Source organism: Nyctibius grandis, chromosome 3 (genome assembly GCF_013368605.1).
Source record: "Nyctibius grandis isolate bNycGra1 chromosome 3, bNycGra1.pri, whole genome shotgun sequence".
In the NCBI taxonomy this organism is placed as follows: Eukaryota; Metazoa; Chordata; class Aves; order Nyctibiiformes; family Nyctibiidae; genus Nyctibius; species Nyctibius grandis.
In genome coordinates, this window is record NC_090660.1 from 75,800,290 (window position 1) to 75,823,986 (window position 23,697).

General features: G+C 40.8%; 1 protein-coding gene across 6 annotated transcripts in view; it reads left to right on the top strand.

The window, feature by feature from the left end:
* SULF1 (sulfatase 1) overlaps window positions 1-23,697 on the top strand; it is a 222,340-nt gene that overhangs the window by 168,660 nt on the left and 29,983 nt on the right. For all 6 annotated transcript variants that reach the window (XR_011047795.1, XM_068396020.1, XM_068396021.1 and 3 more), the window contains 7 exons: window positions 3,981-4,132; window positions 6,176-6,345; window positions 17,137-17,287; window positions 18,619-18,794; window positions 19,349-19,477; window positions 19,737-19,793; window positions 20,786-20,915. Coding sequence is in view for 5 of the 6 variants with exons in the window: in XM_068396020.1 (XP_068252121.1) it covers window positions 3,981-4,132; window positions 6,176-6,345; window positions 17,137-17,287; window positions 18,619-18,794; window positions 19,349-19,477; window positions 19,737-19,793; window positions 20,786-20,915 (965 nt within the window). In the remaining variant the exon portion in view is untranslated. The remainder of the gene's footprint in view (window positions 1-3,980; window positions 4,133-6,175; window positions 6,346-17,136; window positions 17,288-18,618; window positions 18,795-19,348; window positions 19,478-19,736; window positions 19,794-20,785; window positions 20,916-23,697) is intronic.

Consider the following 23,697-nt stretch of genomic DNA (forward strand, 5'->3'; position numbering starts at 1 on the left):
TCAGCATTTATCTTTCCTGTTACCCTGTGGGGGCCATTACATGCAATAATGAAAAGATGTCCCTTGAAATGGCATTACTTTTTAATGAGGCTTTTACCCATTGAGTTATAATCTCCGTTTTATTAATTACAAGCAGTAATGGCTTCCTAAACCCTGTAACTGCTGAGTGCAAGCAGCTTCTAAAGCTGAGCATTCCCAGTCAGTACTCAGACTTCGGCAATTCAGCAAGTGTCGGGCTACAGCTAAGTCAAGGATGTGGGTTGACTCTACAAGCCAAGAATGTGAAGAGCCAGCAAGGACATTTGAATATCAAGGTGTCAGCTTCTGGGCAGTTCCGTGACATGTTCCATTGCGCTTTAATTGTTTACAGTCCTCTGGTTAACAAAAAACAACACGGACACCTGTCGTGATTACTTGAGATTATTATTTGGCCCCATGGACACTACTGTGCTCTCCTTTTACTCTAGCACTTGTCTTCTCTCAGAGCGTGAAGACCGAGACACTAACTGCTGGTGCTGGGCTCTAGCTCTGACTCACTTGCCCCGTCCTATACTCAGTGGTACTCAGAAAATCCCATGGCGAAGGGACTGAAGTCTTGTGTTTCAGTAAAAGCCTGGCTTTTCCCCTCATCTGTCTTAATTACTCATATCCTCCTGAGCTGTTGACCAACAAACCACTCTTGGTTAAAGCAATTTGGCAAATGTGATCCATTATCATGGCTACTGCTGCTTCTGCTAGTATTCAGGACTTTGCTATACATTTGACATGGGAACTGCTTTATTCTGCAACAAGGGGAAACATCTATTTCTGCAAACTGTCACTCAAGGAGCTGCTTAAAACTTGACAGCTCTGAGATTATTTTTACGGTAAAATACTAAATAATTGCCAACACAAAAGTGAATGGTTCAGGCTGTCAATCTGAAGTCTCATAACGTGCACCGAAATATGGGGTTCAGGGGGCCAAAGGAGAGCTAACAAAACATTATTGAAGTTAGAAAATTAAGTAATCTAAAGCAAGGAAATTCCAAGATGAATTGGCCCCCACCAGCTCCAAGCCTCCCTTTCGTTTTCTAAATTCAGTTTATCTTTTCTTGTCCTTATGCCCCAGGTCATTTCATGTCTGGATTTTTTGCTGGTGGCTTTCTCTCGGGTAATGGCTGAATACCAGAAGAGAGAGGAGAGGAGGAGAGAAAGAAGCTGACTGTTCTTTGTTTTAGTGCCAAAACTGAAACTGTGGGGACTTTCTCAGGTCCATAAAGGAACACCCTATGGTGACATTAGACTGAGAAGCTGTAGTAAGTCTTTCCTGATCATCTGTGTGCTACAGTTTTTCAGAGCTTGGTCATTTTGAGACAGATTTTCATGGCCACCTCTCTTATTTACAAAGGCACTACATCAAAACCAAGAGACACTAGAGCTTCTTACAGAGAAGTTTGCCAATAATTTTAAATGGGCAAACCCATTTATTTTTCCCTAGCCTTTTTCTTGGAAATTGCTGAACTGTTTGGCTAAAATGTTCCATAGAGCCAAATCCAGCCCGAGTCACATAGCATGGAAACTATCATCACTAATGACTGAAGTTTGGCAAGACTGTAAATAGCAGAGTTCAGATCTCAATATTAGCCAATCTTAATTATAGGTGGGGCTATCAAACCATCCTACATGATAAATTGCTGTAACTTCCATTTCACAGCTTGAAAGCCTCTGATCTTTGTGGGAGGCAGGTTGGCAGTAGAGTCTTTTACAGATGAGCACAGCACATGGAGGTTTCCCAAGGTCATGCAGTAGCTGCTGGTGGATCTGGGATGGCATTCAGGAGGGCTGACCTGAGATGTCCCTTGTAACCACAGACTGTTCTTGATTTTGTTTGGCTTGGAAATGCTTCCTCTCTCTTGGTGACATCACTCTCCCATACTTTTCTTCACTGTTCTCTCTCTCTGACTTCTCTTCCCCTTCTTCTCTTTCCTTGACTTCCCTTCCCACAGTGTTTCAGCCTTTGCCCTTACTCTTTCCCTGGACATCTGACTCCCTGAGAGTTTAACCTAGTTTGGCTGCCTTAGAGGAGAGGTATGGTTTCCATTCCAGGAGGCAACAGTGCTGGGCACATATTCCCTCCCCACAGTCACCCTCTCCACCTCAAGCTTCTTGACTTCTGGTTGGCCTCAGGAGGAAAAAGGAGAGAGGCTGGGTTGCTTTCTTAGTGGCTGTGGGAGGAAGATCGGGAAGCCTGGTCTAGTGTCTGTAGAACTTGTTTATATGTCACATTCCACGTGGTATAGGAAAGTAACATTATATATGACTGTAACCTCTGGTTAGTGACATTTGGCAGTTACATGATTCGATTGCACCATATTTATGTTGCCTCAGGCAAGTCTCAATTATGGACATTTTGGTTTTTCCACCAGTTTTCCCAGGAAGTTCACCATGCCCACATCAGTCAGATCTGAATTATTTAAGCCCTTCCACAAACATGCTTTTTTGGTTAGATTGAATGTGTCTAGGTTGAATGTGAGGTTTTCCAAAGTGATTTAATTTCCTAGTAGGAAACAAGTCTGGGGGTTTGACGTGTGTCCTGAAGCCCGGACAAGGAAATGATGCTGGGCAGCAGCTGTCTGCAGGCAGACCTGGCTGGCCAAGCCAGGGACGGCAGCGAGGGCAGGGGCTGTGCACCATGAGGGGTGCAGTGAGGTGGGCAGCTATTGCCCAGAGGAGCTCTGTCCTTGGAAAGGGAGAGGTCTCTGTCGTTCCCTCCTCTTCAGGGGTGTCTCATTTTGTGAGCACCTTTGTGCTGGCTGCTGGGGATTTGGGCAGCAGAACTGCTGGCACAGGTGACCCTCCAGGGGCTTGTAAACCTCAAGAAAATTAAAAATGCAAATGGTGAAGTACCTCAGACACCCCAGTAACTTTCTGGGACTGAGCTGGAGCTGGTAAATCCCTAAAAACCCAAGTTGCAGGCCCAGTCAAGTGTTTTGTCACTGCACTTCCCAGGCAGTGGAAAAGCAGGGCAGAGCCATCCAAACTGACTTTTTTATCCAGGCCAAAGACCATACACAAGCAGCTAAAGAGCTTCCATACCCATCTGTCCATAGAAGCAACACGGCTGCATTTGCCAGGGTGCCATGCCAGTGTTAATCCTCCCTCCCAAAGCCAGTTGGCCAGCTTTTGGTGTCTGTGTATCTTTGGCATAAGCAATTCACAACTCCCAGATAGCTGGGAGCCCACTGCATTGTGAAATTGTTTTTCTTTTTACTTCCTTCTAGAGGAATTGGCAGAAGAACCTCCTGGGCCCAATGGCAAAGGCTGAAAATTTCAGTCTAAGTGGGTTCTGACTTGTCACCTGGAGCTAATGGAAAAAAATACACTTAGTTTGGCAGGCCAGGTAGAGGTGCTTGACCTCCAAGTCTTTGTCTCTTCATTAGTTTTGACTGAGAGAAGCTGTGGCAGCAAAACAGGGCAGGGATTCCCCTCTTGCTCTACCCAAACATGGCCCAGTGGGGTGGAGATGCAGAATTCCCAGACCTTTTATCAAACCAGCAAACATAGACAGGTTGCCAAACTCAAACTTTCAAAAGTCAGAAGCCAAGTTCCAAAACATCACAGGACTTGCTTAAAACCACAAGGTGTTTCTCAGATGTTTCCTCTGGGGACTGAGTTTTTATTCCTTTTTCAAGTGGAAACCAAGAGAAACATACTCATTCTAAAGAAAACCTCAAAAATACTTCATGTGAGCACTGGGTTCCAAAGGATTAAGAAGAAAACCTAAAGTCACGAAGGCTTTCAACTCTCATAAAAACTCTGGAAATAACTTATTTTAATTTCAAAACCCTCTAAGGTATAAAAGGAAGATTTTTGATCAAGCAACTCTGACTCATTCTAACACATTTTATCTTCATTCATGCATGCTTTTGACTCAGACTGAAAGAATTGGATTGCAAAGCCTCATGTGTGTGTGTGTGTTCTTTTTTTTTTTACCTTCACAGCTTTTTTTGGGAAATACCTCAATGAATACAATGGCAGCTACATCCCTCCTGGGTGGAGAGAGTGGGTTGGATTAGTGAAGAACTCTCGCTTCTATAATTACACCATTTCTCGCAATGGTAACAAAGAGAAGCATGGATTTGATTATGCAAAGGTATTTTCCAGGCACATAAATGCTGCATCATTAATCCATATAAAATAACTTTCAGATAATTAATTAACCAGATAATTAATTAATTAACCAACCACAACCAAGGAATTGAGATGTGATTTTCTCTCCAGGGCATTGCAGATCAGTTTCCGCGTGAGAATATTAGTCGCGCAACAGAAGAAAGTTTCCACGGGCTCTTCAGTGCAGCCTGATGATTCCTCCCTCCCTCCCTCCCTCTCTCTGCTAGAAGGGGATGGTTTGGTGGCAGAAGCAAGCAGTAAATAAAGGCCATTCCGCAAAATAATTGTGGCCCTTGTGCTACTGAACTTTAAAGTTAGCTGGGTGTCGTCAGTTATTACCCACATAAGAAACCTTAGTTAATGCTGTTTTCCGTTTTACAGCTCACACCAAAAAAAAGGCTGTGTGCTTGTGGTGTCAGCCTCTGAATATGACTATGAGAATAGATAAGCGTGAGAACATGGCTGCTGGAAAACTTCAGAGCTTGTTTGTGCTCTTGACAAAGTTTGGAAACTATGCCAAGGTGACCTGCCCCCTGTCGTGAAGTTTCTTGGAAAGGCTTAGGAGCGCAGATCGCAGACTTTCCAGCCTGCAGAAAGGAATCTGGCATTTCCTCAGACTGTAGCTCACGAAAGATGATACAGATGTTGCAGCTGTGGTTTCTGACCCATGTAATGAGATTTTATTGGAGGCTCGTGATGCCTGTTTCTGATTTCTCCACCCGTAGAAATTACGTGATACTAATTATGTATTTATATATAGTAAAAAAAAAATAAAATAAATAATATTCGTTGGTTATACATTCCTTACACACCCTGTGTATGTAGCTAGAATAAATAGGCAAGTAGGAGGGGAGTGGATGCTTTGGGAGAGCAGTCATACAGGCATTTCACTTGAACAGGCCACAAACCCAGAAATTATCACAACACTAGTGCCTCACGCTCATTACCCATTTTGTACACCAAAAGGTCACTCCCTGTCTCTTCCATATCCCTGCAAGGATTGTAGCAGCCAGGACTACTGTGTGTGCTCCAAGCGTGCCACAGGAGAGGGGAAGGGGCAGAGGGGACAGGGAGCGGGCGAGTGAGGAGGTCACAGCTGGTTGTCTTGTCCTAGCACCGACATGCAACACAGACCTTGTCCCTCAGGCTCTGCTTTTGCAGCTGTTTGGGGCCTCGATTCCACAACGTATGATTAGTCATGCCTGGAAGTGCTTGAAATTACAAACATTGTCTCAGCACTTTCTCAATGAAGCTCGCACTAGACCTCCAGGCCAACAGTGAATGCTCCAAGGTGGCAGGTGGTTTAATTTAAGTTTCCATCTTTTTTTCTTAGTTCCATTTCCTCCCTTCCCCTTGTAGGCTTCCATTTGCCACCTTGGCTGTGGGTTAAGCCAGTTTATTAGCGAGTCACAACCTTAAGCTCGGCAGCTGCACTGCTTAAAGTTGCACAATTAAACGAACAGAGCCTGCAGGAATTCAACTGCTCCCTGCATTCGCATTTGCAATTTCTTTGACAAAGATTTTTGCAATCTGTTGCCTGTTGTAGCTTTCTTCCACTTTGTGCACATGCAAAAGTGTACTCTGAAGAAAAAGCATGCAAGAAATGTTTATGTAAACAGAAAACCAACATAAAAGTCAGTGATTTCTTGCAGTTAGGGGCCATTACCTTGTGGAAGTGTTTTATCAGTGAAATTCAAGAAATATGTCTTTGTCAGTATAGTCTGTCATTTTAAATGTTACTTAGCATTATATTACAAAATCTGGTAATAATATTTACTTAATGCCCTCTGTTGTATCTGATTTGCAAAATACTGTATCATTTTATGTGGCATCGCCTGCTTTAGAAAGTAATTGCTGCTCAGTCTCCCCTATGCTCCCTCGAATCATACATCTCTTTGATGGTATGTTTTTACTTCCTGATCTGAGCTTTAATGAGGACTTGAAAATAACATAGCAACATAATAGTATGCGATCTAATTAATCATGCGCTTTGTAACTTTTGCTTTGTGTTAATCGTATGTTCCAGGACTACTTCACAGACCTAATCACTAATGAGAGCATTAATTACTTCAGAATGTCTAAGAGGGTATATCCCCATAGGCCCGTAATGATGGTCATCAGCCACGCTGCGCCCCATGGCCCTGAGGATTCAGCACCACAGTTCTCAGAGCTCTACCCCAACGCTTCACAGCATATGTAAGTCAAAATCACATGCTACCAGACCCACTCCTTGTATCTGCTTCTTGTGAGGTATTTGATTATGGAGACATTGCAGGAACAGAGAATTCAAATATAAGACACTCATAGTAAGCAGTGAATGTTTGCTTGTTTCTTTTGCCATGCTTGCTCCTTTCAGGGAGGAGAGTGACAGCTCTGACCATTATTAAAGCAGAGAGAAGCTCTTTTCCTCCTGGGAAGTTGTGGGAGATTAAAAGGTCAGTATTTGGCTTTGTAAGGGCAGCTTCTTACAACACCCTGAAAATATGTAGACACAGGTCAGGATCTGTTGGGAAGATATTACTTCCTTCGTCTCCCTCTAAGATATGCGCTTCCTGGGCTCTAAGTAACTGAATGCATCAAGAGTAAAAACACCCTTTTGTAGCTTTTGAGCGCTAGTTTATAGACTAGATATTGGCAGATTCCCAAAACAACCTATTAGACTTAATTTTTAAAAAACATGCTTAATCTTTTCTGGTGGTTATACTATAATAAAAAAAGAACTCTTCATCTTGTTTCTAGAACTGAAGCCAACTCTAGGTAAAAATCTGAGAATAGTCCTGGATTCCACGTCTTGCTTTATACCTTGAATATTCTGGGTCCTTTTATTCATAGTGAGGTGTTAGGGAAGCTTTCCATTGCCCTTCTGTCTGCTGTGGGCGTGTGGACCACTCTTCTCCTTTGTGCTTAAACAACATCTTTGCACCTCCTTCCACACATTAAGAAACAACTTAATAAAATATTTTAGCTGGATTGTGCATTGATTTGACCTCAGAAAATGAAGAGGAATCAGCTTCTTCACACTGTGGAAAAGCTCTGCGGTCTACAAATTGCATTTTGGACACTGCAGTGGCTGACACGCAGGATGTGCTTGGTAGTTACATTTACTAGTTTAAAATTGCAAGGAGTAGCAGTTGCTGCATAAACTGATCATTAGTTGGGGCCAGAAAGAGATTTGCCGTTCATGGCACATGGTTAAATATTTGTTAGTTTCTATTTTTTTATCCTCTTATTGGCTGCTGCTTTCTAGATATGCCAGTTTCCCTGACCTTACATTCTTTACTGTATTTTTCTTGTCCCACATTCTCAACAGTCCTACATTCCTGACACTAGACTTTGCAAGTAGTGCAAACCAGTCAGCAGCATTTCATAGTTACTTAGATATTCAGGGTAATTCCTACCTGTATACAGAAGTGATGAGATTGATATTTTAGTTTGTAAATATTCACTTGAAAAGGTAGCTGGTTCTGAAGTAATCATCCTGAAGAATTGTTGTCACATTATTGTGTCCTAAAGGTAAAATAAAGTAGACTTAAAAACATGGACACTGTCATATCGGGTTGTATGAAAGATCTTTCTAACTCAGTATCTGGAATTATGTGCTCCAGAAGAAAGCAGCAGGGAATGCTTAGGGAAAAAAAAAAACAAGAAAGATTCCTTTTCCCTGTTTTTCCAGCTTCTGAAAATCATCGGTTTAGGTGAAGCGTCCAGGCCACTGTGCCCCATTCTCTTTGCATCAGTCTGATCTCTTTTTGCACCTCGGTGGCAGCCCCACCATCCTTCAGTGACAGGTTCCACATTGTCACCCTGTGAGTCAGGGACAAAGGACCACCTTTTCTTTCCTTCTAAAACTGGAGCTTGCCCATGCCACCGGTGTCCCCTACTTCCCATCCTGTGAGAAATAATGAATAGTCACTACATCAAATTTAATGGAGCTCTCTCATGTCTTCTTCCAATGACTCCTTTCATAGCAAGAAGAGTTACATCTATTTGTTCTCGCTCTGTTCAACAGATTGCTTCCTGTTTAGTGGCACAGATTGCCTGGCCTCAGGCAAGCCATCCTGTTTGCGGGGGGACTATCCATCATACAGGAGGGTAGGATTCAAATTGTTTCTGCTTAGCTGTGGGGACCATGTCTGGAAGAAAAGCACTGAATCATTGTATCTCACCCTACCTCTCCCCAGGCCAAAGTAACTCATTTTAGACTCCATGCTCCCTGTCTTCTGATAAAAGAGTGCTTGTAGGAACTTGCATTGGTTTATCATGCTCCTGACACTTTCTACTGCTTGGTGGTTTCAGTTTTCTAGCTTGTGCTGCTAGAACCAATGGCTTTAGTTAGTCTCCAAAATTTTAACTGCCTCTCCAACTTATACAGGTTGCATGTCACCTGCAAAGATCAAGTGAAGATCCTAGTTATCTGTTTGCAGGCTTAGTTTCATTTGGATACTTGTGTAAATTAATTTTTATTTGCGTGGACTCGTGGGGTCTTAATACCTTGCTCTTCTAGGCTACTTGTGAAATAGCCCAGAATATGAGACTCAGCTGTGCTTATTCTTTTCTTCTGGTGGTGTTGATTTCTTGGCAACCTTCTTGTAAAGAGTTTTTTTTCTAGTGACCTCAAGAGATCATTGCTGGGTTGTTTTGTGTTTCTTATTGCACCGACTGCATGTGTTAGAGTTCAGTCTGCAGGCTAAGAAATGAGACAAAATGAAGATAAACTGCCAATTTGGGTGGCTGAAGCCTCCAAATAACTGATTTCTCTAGCAAAAATATTAGCAACATGCTCTAAAAGATATAAGAAGTTCTGTTCTCACAGAAATATTTGGTGCTCCCTGTGAAAACAGCACAGGAACAATAAAATCCCTTCTGCCAAGGTTTGTGTAATTTGAACATTTAACCCTTAGGTTTTCTTCCTTGGTGGTCAAGCACTATTTGAATCTCCTTCTTTCTGACCTTGGGTGACAGCCATCTGACCTTGGATTTTGTTTTTAAAATGTAGTTGCTATATCATGTTACTGTAACTACCTCAAACAAAGAAGGGAAACCAGGTCAAAAGCTGCTTGCTGGCTTTACAAACTGAAATGGAAGGTTATACCTACAAACCAAGGATTAAGATAGCCTGTCAACCCCATGTGAGGGGAAGTTTTGCTTAAAAGGACAGTAGCTGAAGCAGACCCTTAAATTACATTACATTTCTTCGCTGGTAAAGTACCTGTCATTTGGTTGAAATACTGTCTTTATAAATTTAAAAAAAACACAAACCAAAAGTTTGTTTAGAAGAAATTTTCCACTTGCACATATGAAAAGGGGAGCAGCTACTGCAGGAAATACTCCAGTTCAGGGAGAGTTCTGCCCTCAAATGTGGACGTCTGTTGGTCTCTTTTCCCTACTTAACGCAGAAAGAAGAAAATCAAATGAATGCATCAGCAAAGTCCATAGATTTATGAAAAACCCATCAAAGCCAAAAAGAAAAGGAAGAGTTACCTACCATCATTACCTTACAGTCCTGTCCTCCTCAGCACAAACAGCCTGCTGGAGTGGCATGAAATGTCTTACAAGGACAAGAAAGGTAATGATGTGTACACTGTTTAATCATTAATTTTAAGTGATCCCTGTTAATTCTCGTTAGCTCCAGTTTAACATGAAACGCAGACCATATCATACTGGAAGCAACAGACACTATTGTTTTGAAGTGTCCATTCTCCCTCCCACTCTCCCACCTCTCCTCTCCTTAAAATATGTCCTATTTCTGACACCTAAAAATATTTCTGAAAGTTTATGATGGCTGCTGTCACCGTAATGAGTGATATGTTTTCTGAAAATAAATAGTACTAATGCATGTAGTCCAGCTATGCCTAGAAGTTATTTCTGTGGAAGAAAATGGGACTGGAGAAGATGTACTAGATGAAAGCAATACATAGATCTTTCCTGTGGTAATGAACATCATCTGTTAGGGAGTGGGGTTGCTAGACCTTTGGAAATGCTGTTGTTAAATATGAAGTTATGGCACAAGAGATGGCTCTCTAGGTGTCCCTGGCAGCTGTTACAGGGGCATCTTGTTCCATCAGACAGCCAAGCGGGAAGGCTCTGACTTAAAGGATGCTCTAATGAAAACCTGAATTTTCAGTTATGCTCAGGGCCTCTGGCACTTTAGCTTCCCTTTACCTTCCAGTGTGAACCAGTCCTAGGGGAACTGTGAATCAGACCTAAGCTGTTTATAAGCTGTGAAGTAAACAAACATTAGAAGCAAAAATCTGCAGGAGGCAGGTTTACTGAAGAATGTAAAAAATGGAAATCTGAAACACTGCTGGCTGTGCTGAGTTAAAAATCCTTGGGTTGGCAGGAGGACTGACAACCAGATTTTATGATTACCTGGAAGCAATCCTGTCGCCAGGCTAAATATCTTAGGAAGGGCAGCTAGAAGTGGTGTCTGGGAAGAGATCAGAAAGTGTCCCAAGATAATGTGAGAAAAGGTAGATGATACAAAAAGCAGAGCTTTATATTTCCATTTAAATATAGCATGAAAGATGCTGAATGACCAGGTCTGATGGTAGCAGCGTGTTTGCAGTAGTGAAGCATGGAAGAGCAATGCTGTTGCACCTCTGGATCTCCAGAGCACCCTTAGCTGTGAATTTGGGGTGTGCGACGGCTGCATTCAGGGTGCCTTCTAGTCGCTGAGGCTGAGTCTCAACATCTGCCAGCTACAAGGGTATTTCTTGTAATGTGGACTTGCCCATTACAGGGGGATCATACATATTTATCAGTAATAAATCTTCACAAGTCAATGTGTCTTGTCATTGCTGGCATGAGGCCTGCTTGGGCTCTTGACTTAGAGACAAACGATCAAAATCATCACACACATCATTGTGAGTGCAACTTTAAACAGAACTAGAAGAAATAGTGGGATGTAGAAATGTGGTAAGATTCTAGCTACCCAATTAACTGCTGCAGCAGCAACAAATACTTTTTCCTAAAATAAAAAGGTGTTATAATTAACAGGTAACAACTTTTTTTTTCTTCTTTATTCCAAATATAGCAGTTGTGTTACACTTCAGGAGTGAAACTTTCATACCTCACATTCCCAGATATATAAATATCCCTGAGTTTAAAAGATTCCTCTTTTAAAAGGCAGCGAAAGTAGATCCAGAATGGTGAAATTCAACTTCACATTAATACCGACCATGCCACTGGTCATGTTTTTTTGACTTTTAATTTTGCCCAGAACCTAGGCTTCCTGCTTTCCAAGAACAGTGTCTAAACCTGGAATTCTACTTTCCCTGGAAACAAAGGATTTGCTTCCTTTGTTTGTTTACACTTTTTGTAAAAAAACAGGACCACTTATGCAATGTTTGCAAGTCCTATTTCAAAGAATAATATAGGTGTTAATTTTGTACAGATGCTATTACTTTTTCACAATGAGTTTTATCATAGGTATTATTTTAAAATGTTGGCTTTTATTTTTGTTAAACAAAAATGTTCCTGGGGCATATAAGTGCTGTATTATTTTCACTAACTGGAGGACTCCCAATCCAAACAGAAGATTAGCCAAACACTTTTGGGATAAAAGCCTCTGAGAACTCTGTGGAATTATTTGCAACCAACATTTTTAGGCAGTATTTTTGTGAGCATAGTTTTCTTTTGTTGGATAAAAACAGGAGGGAACTAGGAGATTGTAAATAGAGGCAAATGCAGATTTTTAGTATGAGCAATTGAACAAATGTTTGTAAACATGCTTGTTTCTTTCCATGTTAACCCATCTGAAACAAATGTATATATTTAGATGAAACTTTTAGAAAACAAATGTTAATTTAAAGTTGCACTGAATTCTGGGAGCTCTTAAAACATGCTGTACTCTGCTTTATTTTTTTTCCACACAGATACCACAACTGTGTAAACAGCATTAGCCAAAACTAATCTCCCATTCTTTTCTTAACCTGTAAAGTATCTTTTTTGTAATAATGATTTGCAGAAGGGCTTTATTCCATTTGTTTCATGGGTTTTTTATTTCTTGTCTAACTTAAAGTTATTGTGGTACCTTAGAAGCCAAAGAAGATGCATTCTGTATTTTGAACTTCAAATTTAAATATACTAATATAGTAAATATGTTGTTAGTAAGAGTAATTAAAACGTGTGATATGAAACGCTGATTGTTCTTGTAACTGAAGGTTATGGAGGCCTTTTGAATTCAGGCCACAAAGCTGAATGCTAACATAATTCCTTTCCTCTCAACATAACTTTAAGTATCTATTTGAACCAATGCTTACAGATAAATAAATCATAGATTTCATGGTGAATCTTTCTTTAAAGGTAAAAGTGTACTAGTGCTTATAGATATTTACTCCTTCCATAACATATAGAACACTTTGTTATCACTGCTGTGGGCTTTCCTGCTGCATTTTAACAGGTGGTAAATAGACAGTGAATGCAATTTCCATGATGTAGTGTGAACAAAACAATGAACATTGATGCAGAGACATTAAGTGCTGACCGAACTCAAACCACATGAGTCATCCCTTTCCTGAGAAGACTCTTATCTAAGGCTAGAGAAGGCTAATGCTAATTTACTTTTTTGGGTTTTGGATATGTGCACAAAATGGGATGATTTCTCTGTAAATTTATTCACATAGGTGAATGATTGTGAAATCTCAGGGTGAATTATTTTTCTCATTCTGAGAATGCATGTTGTTAGTTAAACTGGGAGTATCAATTTGAAAATTTATGAACCTGACATCTTCCAGTGTCCTGCCCAGTGCCAGAACAGACCTGTCATGGAGTGCCAAGAAGTCTCTGTGTAGTAAGTTCTGCATAGTATGTGTTGGACAAATATAAGTGAGCAACTGAGCAAACTAGATTTGCCCAAGCTAGTATAGCCTACAAGAATGACAAATACTATACCTTTTTAGTAGAGTAATTATTTGCTCTCTCAACCCTTACCCTCTCTACAGATTTAATATTCATGTAGTATGTTGCTGGTCATTTTAGAACCCACCTACATGAATGGGAGCATTTTTTCATGATATCTATTTTTGTAACACGTAAAATAATGAACTCTCAGTCAGTCTCTGGGCACATGTTCAGAAGTTTAAGTGCTTTACTATTTGCTGATCAATTAGCAAGAATGACCTTGAAATCAGAAACTGCTCCTCACTGTACTCTGGGGCAGCATCTGAGCTGTTCAGGGGCAGCCCAGCAAAGACTGACAGGCAGGTGAGCAGTAGCTCCTTGCCAGACATAGAGGCCATGGACAACCTGAAAATAAGAGGTACCTGGCACTGTCTGCTGATCATGGATCAACAAATGTGCTCAAGACAAGATAGCCTCCATGACTGAGAAGAGGCAGTAGAAGATAGGGTACATTTCTTCAATCTTATATTCCCAGTGCTAAGAGGAATCAAGGAAATGTAGACAGCTGTGTTACTTTACAGAGCAAAGCCATTCCCAAAAATGGAAGAATAGAAACAGTGACAGACTGTGCCATGATGACTTTCAAGGGCTTATAACAACTGAGCATTTAGTCGATAATCTCCTACTGCTTCGAGAAAAAAATGTGATGAACAGTTATCACTGACAGGGAAGAGGTATGTCTGCTTGGAAAGGTTTTCAGAAATCAGCAATATTCTGCTCAGAATTCACCTCTGTTGTGCTTGTTCTGGGATTTTTTACCCAAAGAAAAAGGTAGACAGATCTGAGGGCAATGTCAGGTCTTGTGCCTGGCAAGCAGTGTCGTTCTGGTGGATTTCTGCAAGGCACAACAAAGAGGGGTGTGCGGGGAACACAGACAAGCTGTGGGGTTTTCGGATTCCTTTCTGTCTCTTCCCTAGTACTCTTTCCCCTCCACTTTGGACACCCATTTCACATTTCTCCATCAGCCACTGGCACAGGATATTTCACAGAAGGTCCTGTTCCTTGAATTGTCTGGGAGGAAAATTCTGCTCACTCTCTGCCTGCTGCATTTCTCACCCAGAAGATTCAAAATGCATTTGGAAAGTGTCTGTGAAAGATTTTAACCGCCCTGCTAAACCCTTGAGCGCTGCTTTTAAAGACTATCCGTTATGTGGAGGAGACTTCTGACAATGGCCTGGGAACATGAGACCTGAGCCTGCTTCAGCAGCTGGCTCTCCTTCCTGGCACAGCGGCCGGCTGTCACGGCGCTGTCGGCTGAGCAGGGCTCACAGCCACCTCATCCCTCCATGGCGGGGGCACTCAGGAGTCCGCTGAAAAAAAGCAGGGTTTTGCTGGAAAATGACGATTAATCAAAACTGAGCTCTTTCATGGGAAAACCTCTCATTTGACAAACTTCCAAAGAAACAGACGAAAGTTTGCACTGGAAGCATCCTTCTTTTCTGTTGCTGTGCTTAATACCTGATAGGTGACCAAAACTCCTAAGACTTGCTTCTTCAAGGTCTAGGGCTCCATCAGTCCATCTGCTAGGGCTGCTGGCTAGCCAACAACCTAGAGGACTCTGCTCCTGGGCTCAGTTTAATTAAATTTGTGGTAATATAAACATGTCTTTAAAAAATCAGACTTCTACCATGGGAAATGTCAAAATTTTGACTTTTCAACCTGCAATAAAAGAGTTCCCAACAGAAAAGGAATTTCACTTTATGTTTGTCTTTGCTAACCTTTCCATACTTCTTAGGAAGGAAGTATTCAAGGAAATGTTGACAAATCCTATGATACCTTTGTCTCGCATCTGTTTTCCCTTGATGCTAATTGTTAAGCAGGTTAGTCAAAACCAGCTGTATGTACTAGAGACATACATACTTCTCAAATTCTACCTGAATTCTCAAAAACATTCTCCAGTTAAAATGTAGACTCCCTTAATTTATTGCAGTTTACTATCAGTCTATTGCATTGTCCATTCAGCCAATTTTTATCCTTAGAATATATAGTTATAGGTTATACATACTATAGCTAATATAGTAAAATCAACTGCTTCAGTAAAACGAACTGCTTCCACCGTTCTGTGATCACATACAACCATGTCAAGAAAAATGAAAGCTAAATGAAGGACTGATCAAAGGTGTGACTTTAAGTTATCAGTATACAATGTTCTAATATTGTTCAGTGCTACCTCTTATGAAAGGACAACTACACATAAACATTTCTGTGGGGAAAATGTACCTCTGGGTAATGCACATATAAAATAAAAAGAGAACCATAGGAATCAAATTAATCCAATCACACAATAGCATTTTTTCGTTTTCATAGAATCATAGAACACCAGGTTGGAATGGACCTCGAGGATCTTCTGGTTCAACCTTTCTTGGCAAAAGCATGGTCTAGACAAGATGGCCCAGCACCCTGTCCAGCTGAATCTTAAAAGTGTCCAATGTTGGGGAATCCACCACTTCCCTGGGGAGATTATTCCAATGGCTGATTGTTCTCATTGTAAAAAATGTTCCTCTTGTGTCCAATCGGAATCTCCCCAGGAATAACTTGTACCCATCACCCCTCGTCTTTTCCATGTGACTCCTTGTAAAAGAGTTTTCTAAAAATTCTGGAAAAGAATTTTCTATTTATGTTTATTTTTCAAAGGTGATGCTGCAATACGTGTATCATGTAGTGCAGTGTATTAGAAATGGGGAAAAAATAAAACCCAAAGAACTTCATCAAAAAGGCAAAGCCTAGATTCTCAAAGCCTAGATTCTGCAAGTGTTAGAGAAGGGAAGTGGTCATACATAGCTGAAACCGTTACAGGACATGGATTTCGTGTGGTTTATCTTCACCTTTTAGTTGTTATGAATACTAGGTATAAAAACAGGATTGATGGAAAGCTTTTGTGCTGTGCATATCTGTACAGCAAATTTACTTGACATAGTTTTTGCAGTACCTTTTCTTCAGAGATGATATATCTGTGAACGTATTCTTGTTTCTTATATGATATCCTTCAAAAACTCACCGTCTGTGGGTAGAACTCCTCTCTTAAGTCTTTCCTTTGATGATGTGCAAACTCCTAAAGTATCATTTTTTGCTTCAATAGGACTCTGTGCCATACCTCTTCTTGGTACTAGTATTGATAGGAGTATTAGTTCAATGTTGTTGTCATAGTCCATGTTATGCTGCTAGTGCACTGTGCTTTGCATTCACATTAAGAAAATAATACCTCCACAGTATTTAGTGTATAAATAAACATTATTTTTTATGGGCAGAATTTGCATGTCTACCACATCACCAGCATCACTGGGATGTAGCTCAGGTGGGGGCCAAGGGCAAGTGATGGAGACTGAATGTGGGTCTGGAGTCAACGGCGCTGGTTGCAGCACTTTCTCAGCTCTCTCCTTCAAGGCCACAGCATGGCTTTGTATCAGAGCTGCCCCTGTGCCCAGGCAGCCAGACCCAGAAGAGTGTACTCGGAGACCTGGCAATGCCTGCACTTGCCTTTGGTGATGGGGAGGTGAAAAAAGTTAGTGCTTTTGCTCTTAGGGGCATCTTGAAAACTGATAACACTGGTGTTACTGTTCTTATCTTACTATTGACTACTAAATTTCTTTATCCCACAGAAAAATATCTTTCTTGTGAGTTTCATTGAACTTGTGCTAATATAAAGGTAATTTCCCCACTGGAAGCATCAGGGCATTTTACATTAATGCTAAGGGGAGGTAGTCATCTTTGATTTCTGACTTTCTTCTTTTTTCTACTTATCTTTATGGGATGCATCATTCAGATGAGCATTTTTAACAATTACAGATTCTTTTGAGAAACATGTTTTGGCATACCCCAAATATTAACGTGGATCTGGTAGTGGTCTTTGAGCCTGAAAGAAAGCTCAGCAAGTGGTTAAAAAATATTGAGGGAGTAATGTATGAACTAGTGAAGCTCGGAAGCCACTGAAGTAATGTTTGTGATATTTTACATTAGGAATAGCAGCTACTACATGGAATATATGATTTAACTGTTTGTTGACTATTCGTGTGTTAGAGGAGTTCCCATTTTGCTCTGATGCCTGTGATGCTGCACAACTTTTCAGATCCTTTCTTTTCCTCCCAGCACTCCCAGCTATAACTACGCACCAAACATGGATAAGCACTGGATCATGCAGTACACAGGGCCCATGCTGCCTATCCACATGGAGTTTACAAATGTCTTGCAGCGCAAAAGACTTCAGACCCTGATGTCAGTTGACGACTCTATGGAAAGAGTGAGTTCAAGAAACTACTGTGAATACAATCTTATTAGTTGATTACAAAATGAAATTAATTCTTTCTTCACCTTCACCAACCATAGCCTGGGGAAAGCCCCTGGCCTACAAAGAATTACGTCATATTTCCTCAGTAGAAATGAATTCTGTTTATGTTCTCTGCAACATAGTGCCAAGCTCCTCGCTTGCTTCTTTCAATTCTTTCAATGGAGCCAGGCTCTTCTCAGTGACATCCATTGACAGGACAAGGGGCAATGGGTGCAAGCTGGAACACAGGAGGTTCCACATAAATATGAGGAAAAACTAATTTACAGTGAGGGTAACTGAACACTGGAACAGGCTGCCCCAGAGAGGTTGTGGAGTCTCCTTCTCTGGAGACATTCAAAACCCGCCTGGACACGTTCCTGTGTGACATGATCTAGGTAATCCTGCTCCGGCAGGGGGATTGGACTAGATGATCTTTCGAGGTCCCTTCCAATCCCTAACATTCTGTGATTCTGTGATTCTGCAATTACTGGGTGAATAAACTGATGATTTTTAAAAAGGGAAAAGTCACTGGGCCTAATATAAAGCCTGGTATTAACAGAAGATGCATCACCTGTGTGCACACATGGATAGACACAGGTGCACACAAGACAACTTCTATTCATTTCACAAACTCCCTTCACAGTTCATCCTTCAGCTGAAATCTGGCAATTGGCAAATCACACCAACTCAAGTGTCAGTCTGCTAGTGTTTGCAGAAGTTAGGCAATGCAGTGTACAGCTAATTGTAGGTAATATGATACATGAACTATTAGGTGTACTTTGCATGACTTCTTGTTCAAAAATCAAGCACCATGACCAAAGATCTTCCCCTAGAGAGATTTCTCTAAACTTTAATAAAAATTTACAGCCTTTTCCCAAGCCCACAACTGTAAGAAATGAGAAAGTTGTAGACTAACACAGTAAATCAAATCTGAGTACCATTTGCCCTAAAGCTGTAGCAGACTTTTTTCCCAAGCTGTGTTTGAGTACACAATGACTTTTGGACATACTAATGCAACTATATACAACTATATAATGAGTATTAACATATTTTGCTGTTTTAATTTTCTGGACCTAACTTTCCCCTTTGTCAAATGTGAATTGAAATTTTAAGTTGAATTTTTTAACAGCACAGTAAAGATGAGATGTAAAAATACCTATCCCCAGAATGTCTGTTTCAACAACCTCATTGATGTCATGTTTGGTTCGGTGTATTTAAGGGAGTAAAGTAACGGTTATACATGATTATGCACAAAACATGTTTTGCTACATTTAATTCAGAGTTTTTCCTATGCTGTGTTGCAGTTATACCAAATGCTTGCAGAGATGGGAGAACTGGAGAATACCTACATTATTTACACTGCTGACCATGGTTATCATATCGGGCAGTTCGGACTGGTCAAGGGGAAGTCAATGCCATATGACTTTGATATTCGAGTTCCTTTCTTTATTCGTGGTCCAAATGTACAGCCAGGATCAGTGTACGTTCTCTTATGTCTCTAGCAGAGCTGTTAAGCCTAATGTAAAATGTTTCTAAGAGCATGTAATTATCACTCTGTCTAGTTTCATTTCATAAAGGATGTCCTATTGTTGTAGAGCAATGAGTCCTACAAAGAGGCAAATCTTTCATTTTGCATATTATTAATAAGTTATAATGCAGATGTGAAAGTTGTATAATGTGTAGTCCTGTAGGGTTAGGCTTTAGGTTTTGTTTTTAAAAGTAGGTACTCATCTTTACTGCTCACCTTCTGGTTTAGCAGAATGGATGGCATCATGCCCTCATTGTCAATGACATAAGAGTAGTGGTTACTGCACCTCCTTGTTTTACTGTGCTTAGCTTTTTCTTTGTGATGACAATCTGCAGTACTGGCCTGTCATTGTAGCCTTCAAAGGAGATTTTCTAAACTTGGCACTTCTGTAGAGCTTCACATCTTCAAAGCCCTGATAAACATTAATTACCATTCTATTTCCAAGAGAATGTGAAGACTTACATATCAAACACATGACAACTATGACCTTTTCTGTTGATTTGCAGAGTACCTCAAATAGTTCTCAATATTGATCTTGCTCCAACAATTCTGGATATAGCAGGACTTGACACACCTCCAGATATGGATGGCAAATCTGTCCTAAAGCTTCTGGACTTGGAGAGACCAGGAAACAGGTGGGTCCCAGCATTTTTTTTTAGCCAGTTCAGAAGCAAACACCTAAGTCAATCAACAACTGAGTGGAAAAAGATTCTGTGAAAATGAGCTGTGTCATGCCAACAACCACAGCTTTCACATTTGAAGAGTCTCTTAAAAAGCACATCTATAAAATTGCAGGTATATATAAGTGGAGAGTTGTTTTTTCAAAAATAAATTGTTAACACTAGCAGTGCTATATATAGATGCCAGCAGTAAATATTATTATTTTGCTTTCAGGTTTCGAACAAACAAGAAGACCAAAATTTGGCGTGACACATTTCTGGTGGAAAGAGGGTAATTATTAGGGGTGAGAGAGTTTTGGGAGAGCCTGCCTGCTGGGAACACTCTCTTGTACATGCTTTCCTTTCTGCTCCCTCCTCTTCCTTTTTATGGTCAGCGAAGTAGTAAATTTTGCAAGCAAACTAACAGGCCTGACTTGTTTCCTAGTTTCCCACCACTGGCTTTGCAAACTGCTGTGATCCCAAATCCCTACCTCTGAAGACATTTGACAGCATACTTTTCTGATGACTGTCCTAGCCTGTACCTCCTCTTTCTCTAGCATTGTTTTTGTGACCACTTATGTCGTCATCTGACTAATTTTCTTTCCAAATATCTGTTTCAAATCCAGCTGTGCAGAATCCTCTTATGAACTGATTTTGTATTTTCCATCACATATTGGACGTACTCTTTATTTTTGTTCTAGCTAAGAAAAGACTTATGTGTAAATGAGATTTATGACTGTAACTGCTCCTCTTTTCACACCCTCTAACCTTGCCAATTAATGCTGTGAAAATTTTCTCTGAGTAAAAATTTTGCAGCAATTTCCTTGTGGCACTTTATGGCTTTACAGATTATAGAAATCTTGTGTGAGGTAATACAAAACAGTGCATATAAGACACACTGTAATATATAAGAAATAGCCAAGATAGTGCTGAATGAGTATGGAAGCCCTTTAGTCTCTTCAGCTGGGTTTTTCAGTCAGGCAAGTACTGCTTCAGCGTGTTTTGCTTCTGTGAAAGAACGTACATTTATGTATGAATGGTGCTGAACTGTATCAGTTAGACATATTTCAGCAGCCCTTAATTCTCTCTGTGTAATTTCCAGCAAGTCACCTGAGCCTTTTTTTCACTACATGACCTACATTGAAGGTCAGTAACAGAAACGTGGGAATTTTTTTTCCCTGAGAAAACATTAAATCTTCAAGTAGCTTTGCTTTTCCAGTTAAATTCATCATCTCTAGAGTTTAGAAGAATGTTTCTAAAATATTCAAATTTATTTCTTTAAAGAAAATTTCTACGCAAGAAGGAGGAAGCCAACAAAAACACTCAGCAGTCTAATCAACTACCAAAATATGAGAGAGTAAAAGAATTATGCCAACAAGCAAGATACCAGACAGCTTGTGAACAACCAGGACAGGTAAGCCACAAACAACTACAGTCTTCTATGTGCCAAAGGGAAATACCTATTTTTCGCTACGGGTCAAAAGAATTTGAAGAATATGGCATTTGGAAGATAGCTAAAGACCATTATTCTGAATATCTTTAGAGCAAAGAAAATGAGACATAAATTGCTCTAAGAAACAGTCTAATTTAATGTGTTGAAGGTCTGGTCCTTAGCTATCTTTGTACAGGGCTTATGGTAAAACTCCCATGCTCAAATATAACATTAGATGACTACTTTTTCTTTGATTCAGTGTATTGCTAAATATGCAAGATAATTCGATGATAATTATGAATAAGGGAGGGAACCTTTTTGAGCAGTGAAAGCTTGTACTCACTGGGCTAATTCAGAATTACTGAAGCAAACTGATTAGTCCTACAGTTACACATGATTTCATTTGCTGGGATGAACAACCGGACAACACTCTTGGTAATCATCATGCTTTATTATTTATTGAAACACCTTTAATAGAAGGGTCCCCTTGCTCAGAAACGCTTGCTGTTTAAGGTCACTGTAAGGAATCAGACAGTGATACCCATAACCCAAGCTTTGCTTTTTCTTCTCGTAGCCTTAATGATTTCAGTGTAATGCCTGACTGATACAAAGGTTTAATTGCCTGCTTGCAAAACCAGAAGTTACTGCACCCCTGACTAGTACGCTTACACTTGCAGCTCTGTAGTGTGTATACAGGGAGGGAACTAACTTAAGAAAAACTTAATCTGACCCCACATTCTCTTCAATCCATTCTGAATTAACACTATACCTACAGTAGCATATGAAGATGAATTTGCTGGGAAGATGTGGAAGGGAGTGGTATGCCTTCCCACCGACACCATCTCCAACCAGACACATGCTGGGGGCCCCAGGCAGCAGCTCGTGCCCTCCCTGCTGTCTTCTCCCTCTGTCTCCATCCCTGTACCCATACACCTCCCTGGAGGAGTGTGAGGAGATTTCTCCCAGGCAGGCACTTGTGCCTTTCCCTCAGATGTTTGCTCAGAGTGCTGCAGCCGGCTGTAGACCTGGCGCTGAAATATCGGAAAGCTGTTTTGAACAGGGGCATAAAGCCTTCACTGTGCTCTGCTCCCATCTGCAGCCACCCATGGTGCTTCGCCCAGGGCACGTAGAGCTCTGCACAGCAAACCGGAGGGCGCTGGGGAGAGCTTGCTCACTTAGACAAATGCTCTGTCCCTACTTTTCCCCTTCTCCTTCATTAGAGCGTAGCGTTACAGTAAATCTTGGTTAATCCCAGATTGGACTGGAATATGTTTTGGCTGGCACATCCTCGGTGAGGTCCTCTGCCACAGCTCTCACCTCACACATGCTCCTTAAATGTGGCCACTTTTGAAGGGATATACACAATATCACAGTCTCACCCAAGGGCAAAGTTTTCAGGAGTTCAAACACTGCCATTGTAAACAGAGATTAAATTTGAAAAACTGAACATTTTTATAAAAACTAAAGGAGATCAATGGAGTCATTTAGACTGTTAGATGCTAAAATATTTAGTTTTAAAATACCAAAATATTTTCTTTGCAATTATTTCTTATATTTATTACCTCTTATGCCAAAATCCAGGTTTGGAATAACTTTACTTTTCCACATGTGAATAGAAAAGGTTAAATGTCCTGACCAGATATCACACCTGGAGCAGTAGGAAACATTGCTCACAGCCCTGTTCCCAGCCCACTGCAGCAGACTTATCTTTCCATCCCATATTGGTGAATCCTGTTTGATCAAAGGGTGGAGGGAGAAGGCATTGAGCCAGCAAGGAGCTTACGAGAGCGATGGTGTTTGATAGTGGCTCTCCCACCTACAAACTCCCATCGAGGTCCTTTAAGTGCTGAAGATAGCTCAGCTCCACAGAGCCGAGCAGCCATCCTTCATGGCTGAATGAAGGACAGGGCTGAACTGACCTTCTTAAGACCAATTTTCAGACCTAGCTATCCGTGTATGTAAATTATTTTCTTAAACAGAGACCAAAGTTGTCCCTGATACTTCTAACATCCTGAAGGCTTCTTGCAGGGATGCTGAAGTTAAACGTGCCTACAGAAGCCTCCCATCAGACAGCAAAACGGTAGTTTCTCTCTGGGCTACATGCAGTGCTTACAGGGAAGTCAATGTAGAATAGGAAGGGTGTGAATTTAAAGAGCGACATTGAAAATAACATGAACATCAGCGAGGCATTGCAGTGTAAAATAAATGTCTGAAGGATTTTTTCCATGTAGAAAAGTTCTTAAAGAAAATTAAAATAGACCAAATAATTTTACTTTAGCCCAGATGGTTTCCAGTGTGCAATGTGAGGCACCATTGTTTAATATGAGGTTCCTCCAGCAGATTTCCCCTAGTCATTTTGCACCTCTTGGAAAAGAGAAAGAGGAAATACTGTTATGTAGGTCTTAACTTTATCTTTTGAGATTAGTATCTTTAATTTAAATTACATAGGTGTATATATAGAAAAAAATCTTCATTTCAATTATGATGGTTTATTATACTTCCTACATTTACTCTAATTGGTTGCAGTTACAGAATCACAGAATCACAGAATGGTTAAGGGTTGAAAGGGACCTCTGGAGATCATCTAGTCCAACCCCCTGCCAAAGCAGGTTCCCCTAGAGCATGTTGCACAGGGTTGCGTCCAGGTGGGTTTTGAATATCTCCAGAGAAGGAGACTCCACAACCTCCCTGGGCAGCCTGTTCCAGTGCTCTGTCACCCTCAAAGTAAAGAAGTTTCTCCTCATATTCAGATGGAACTTCCCAT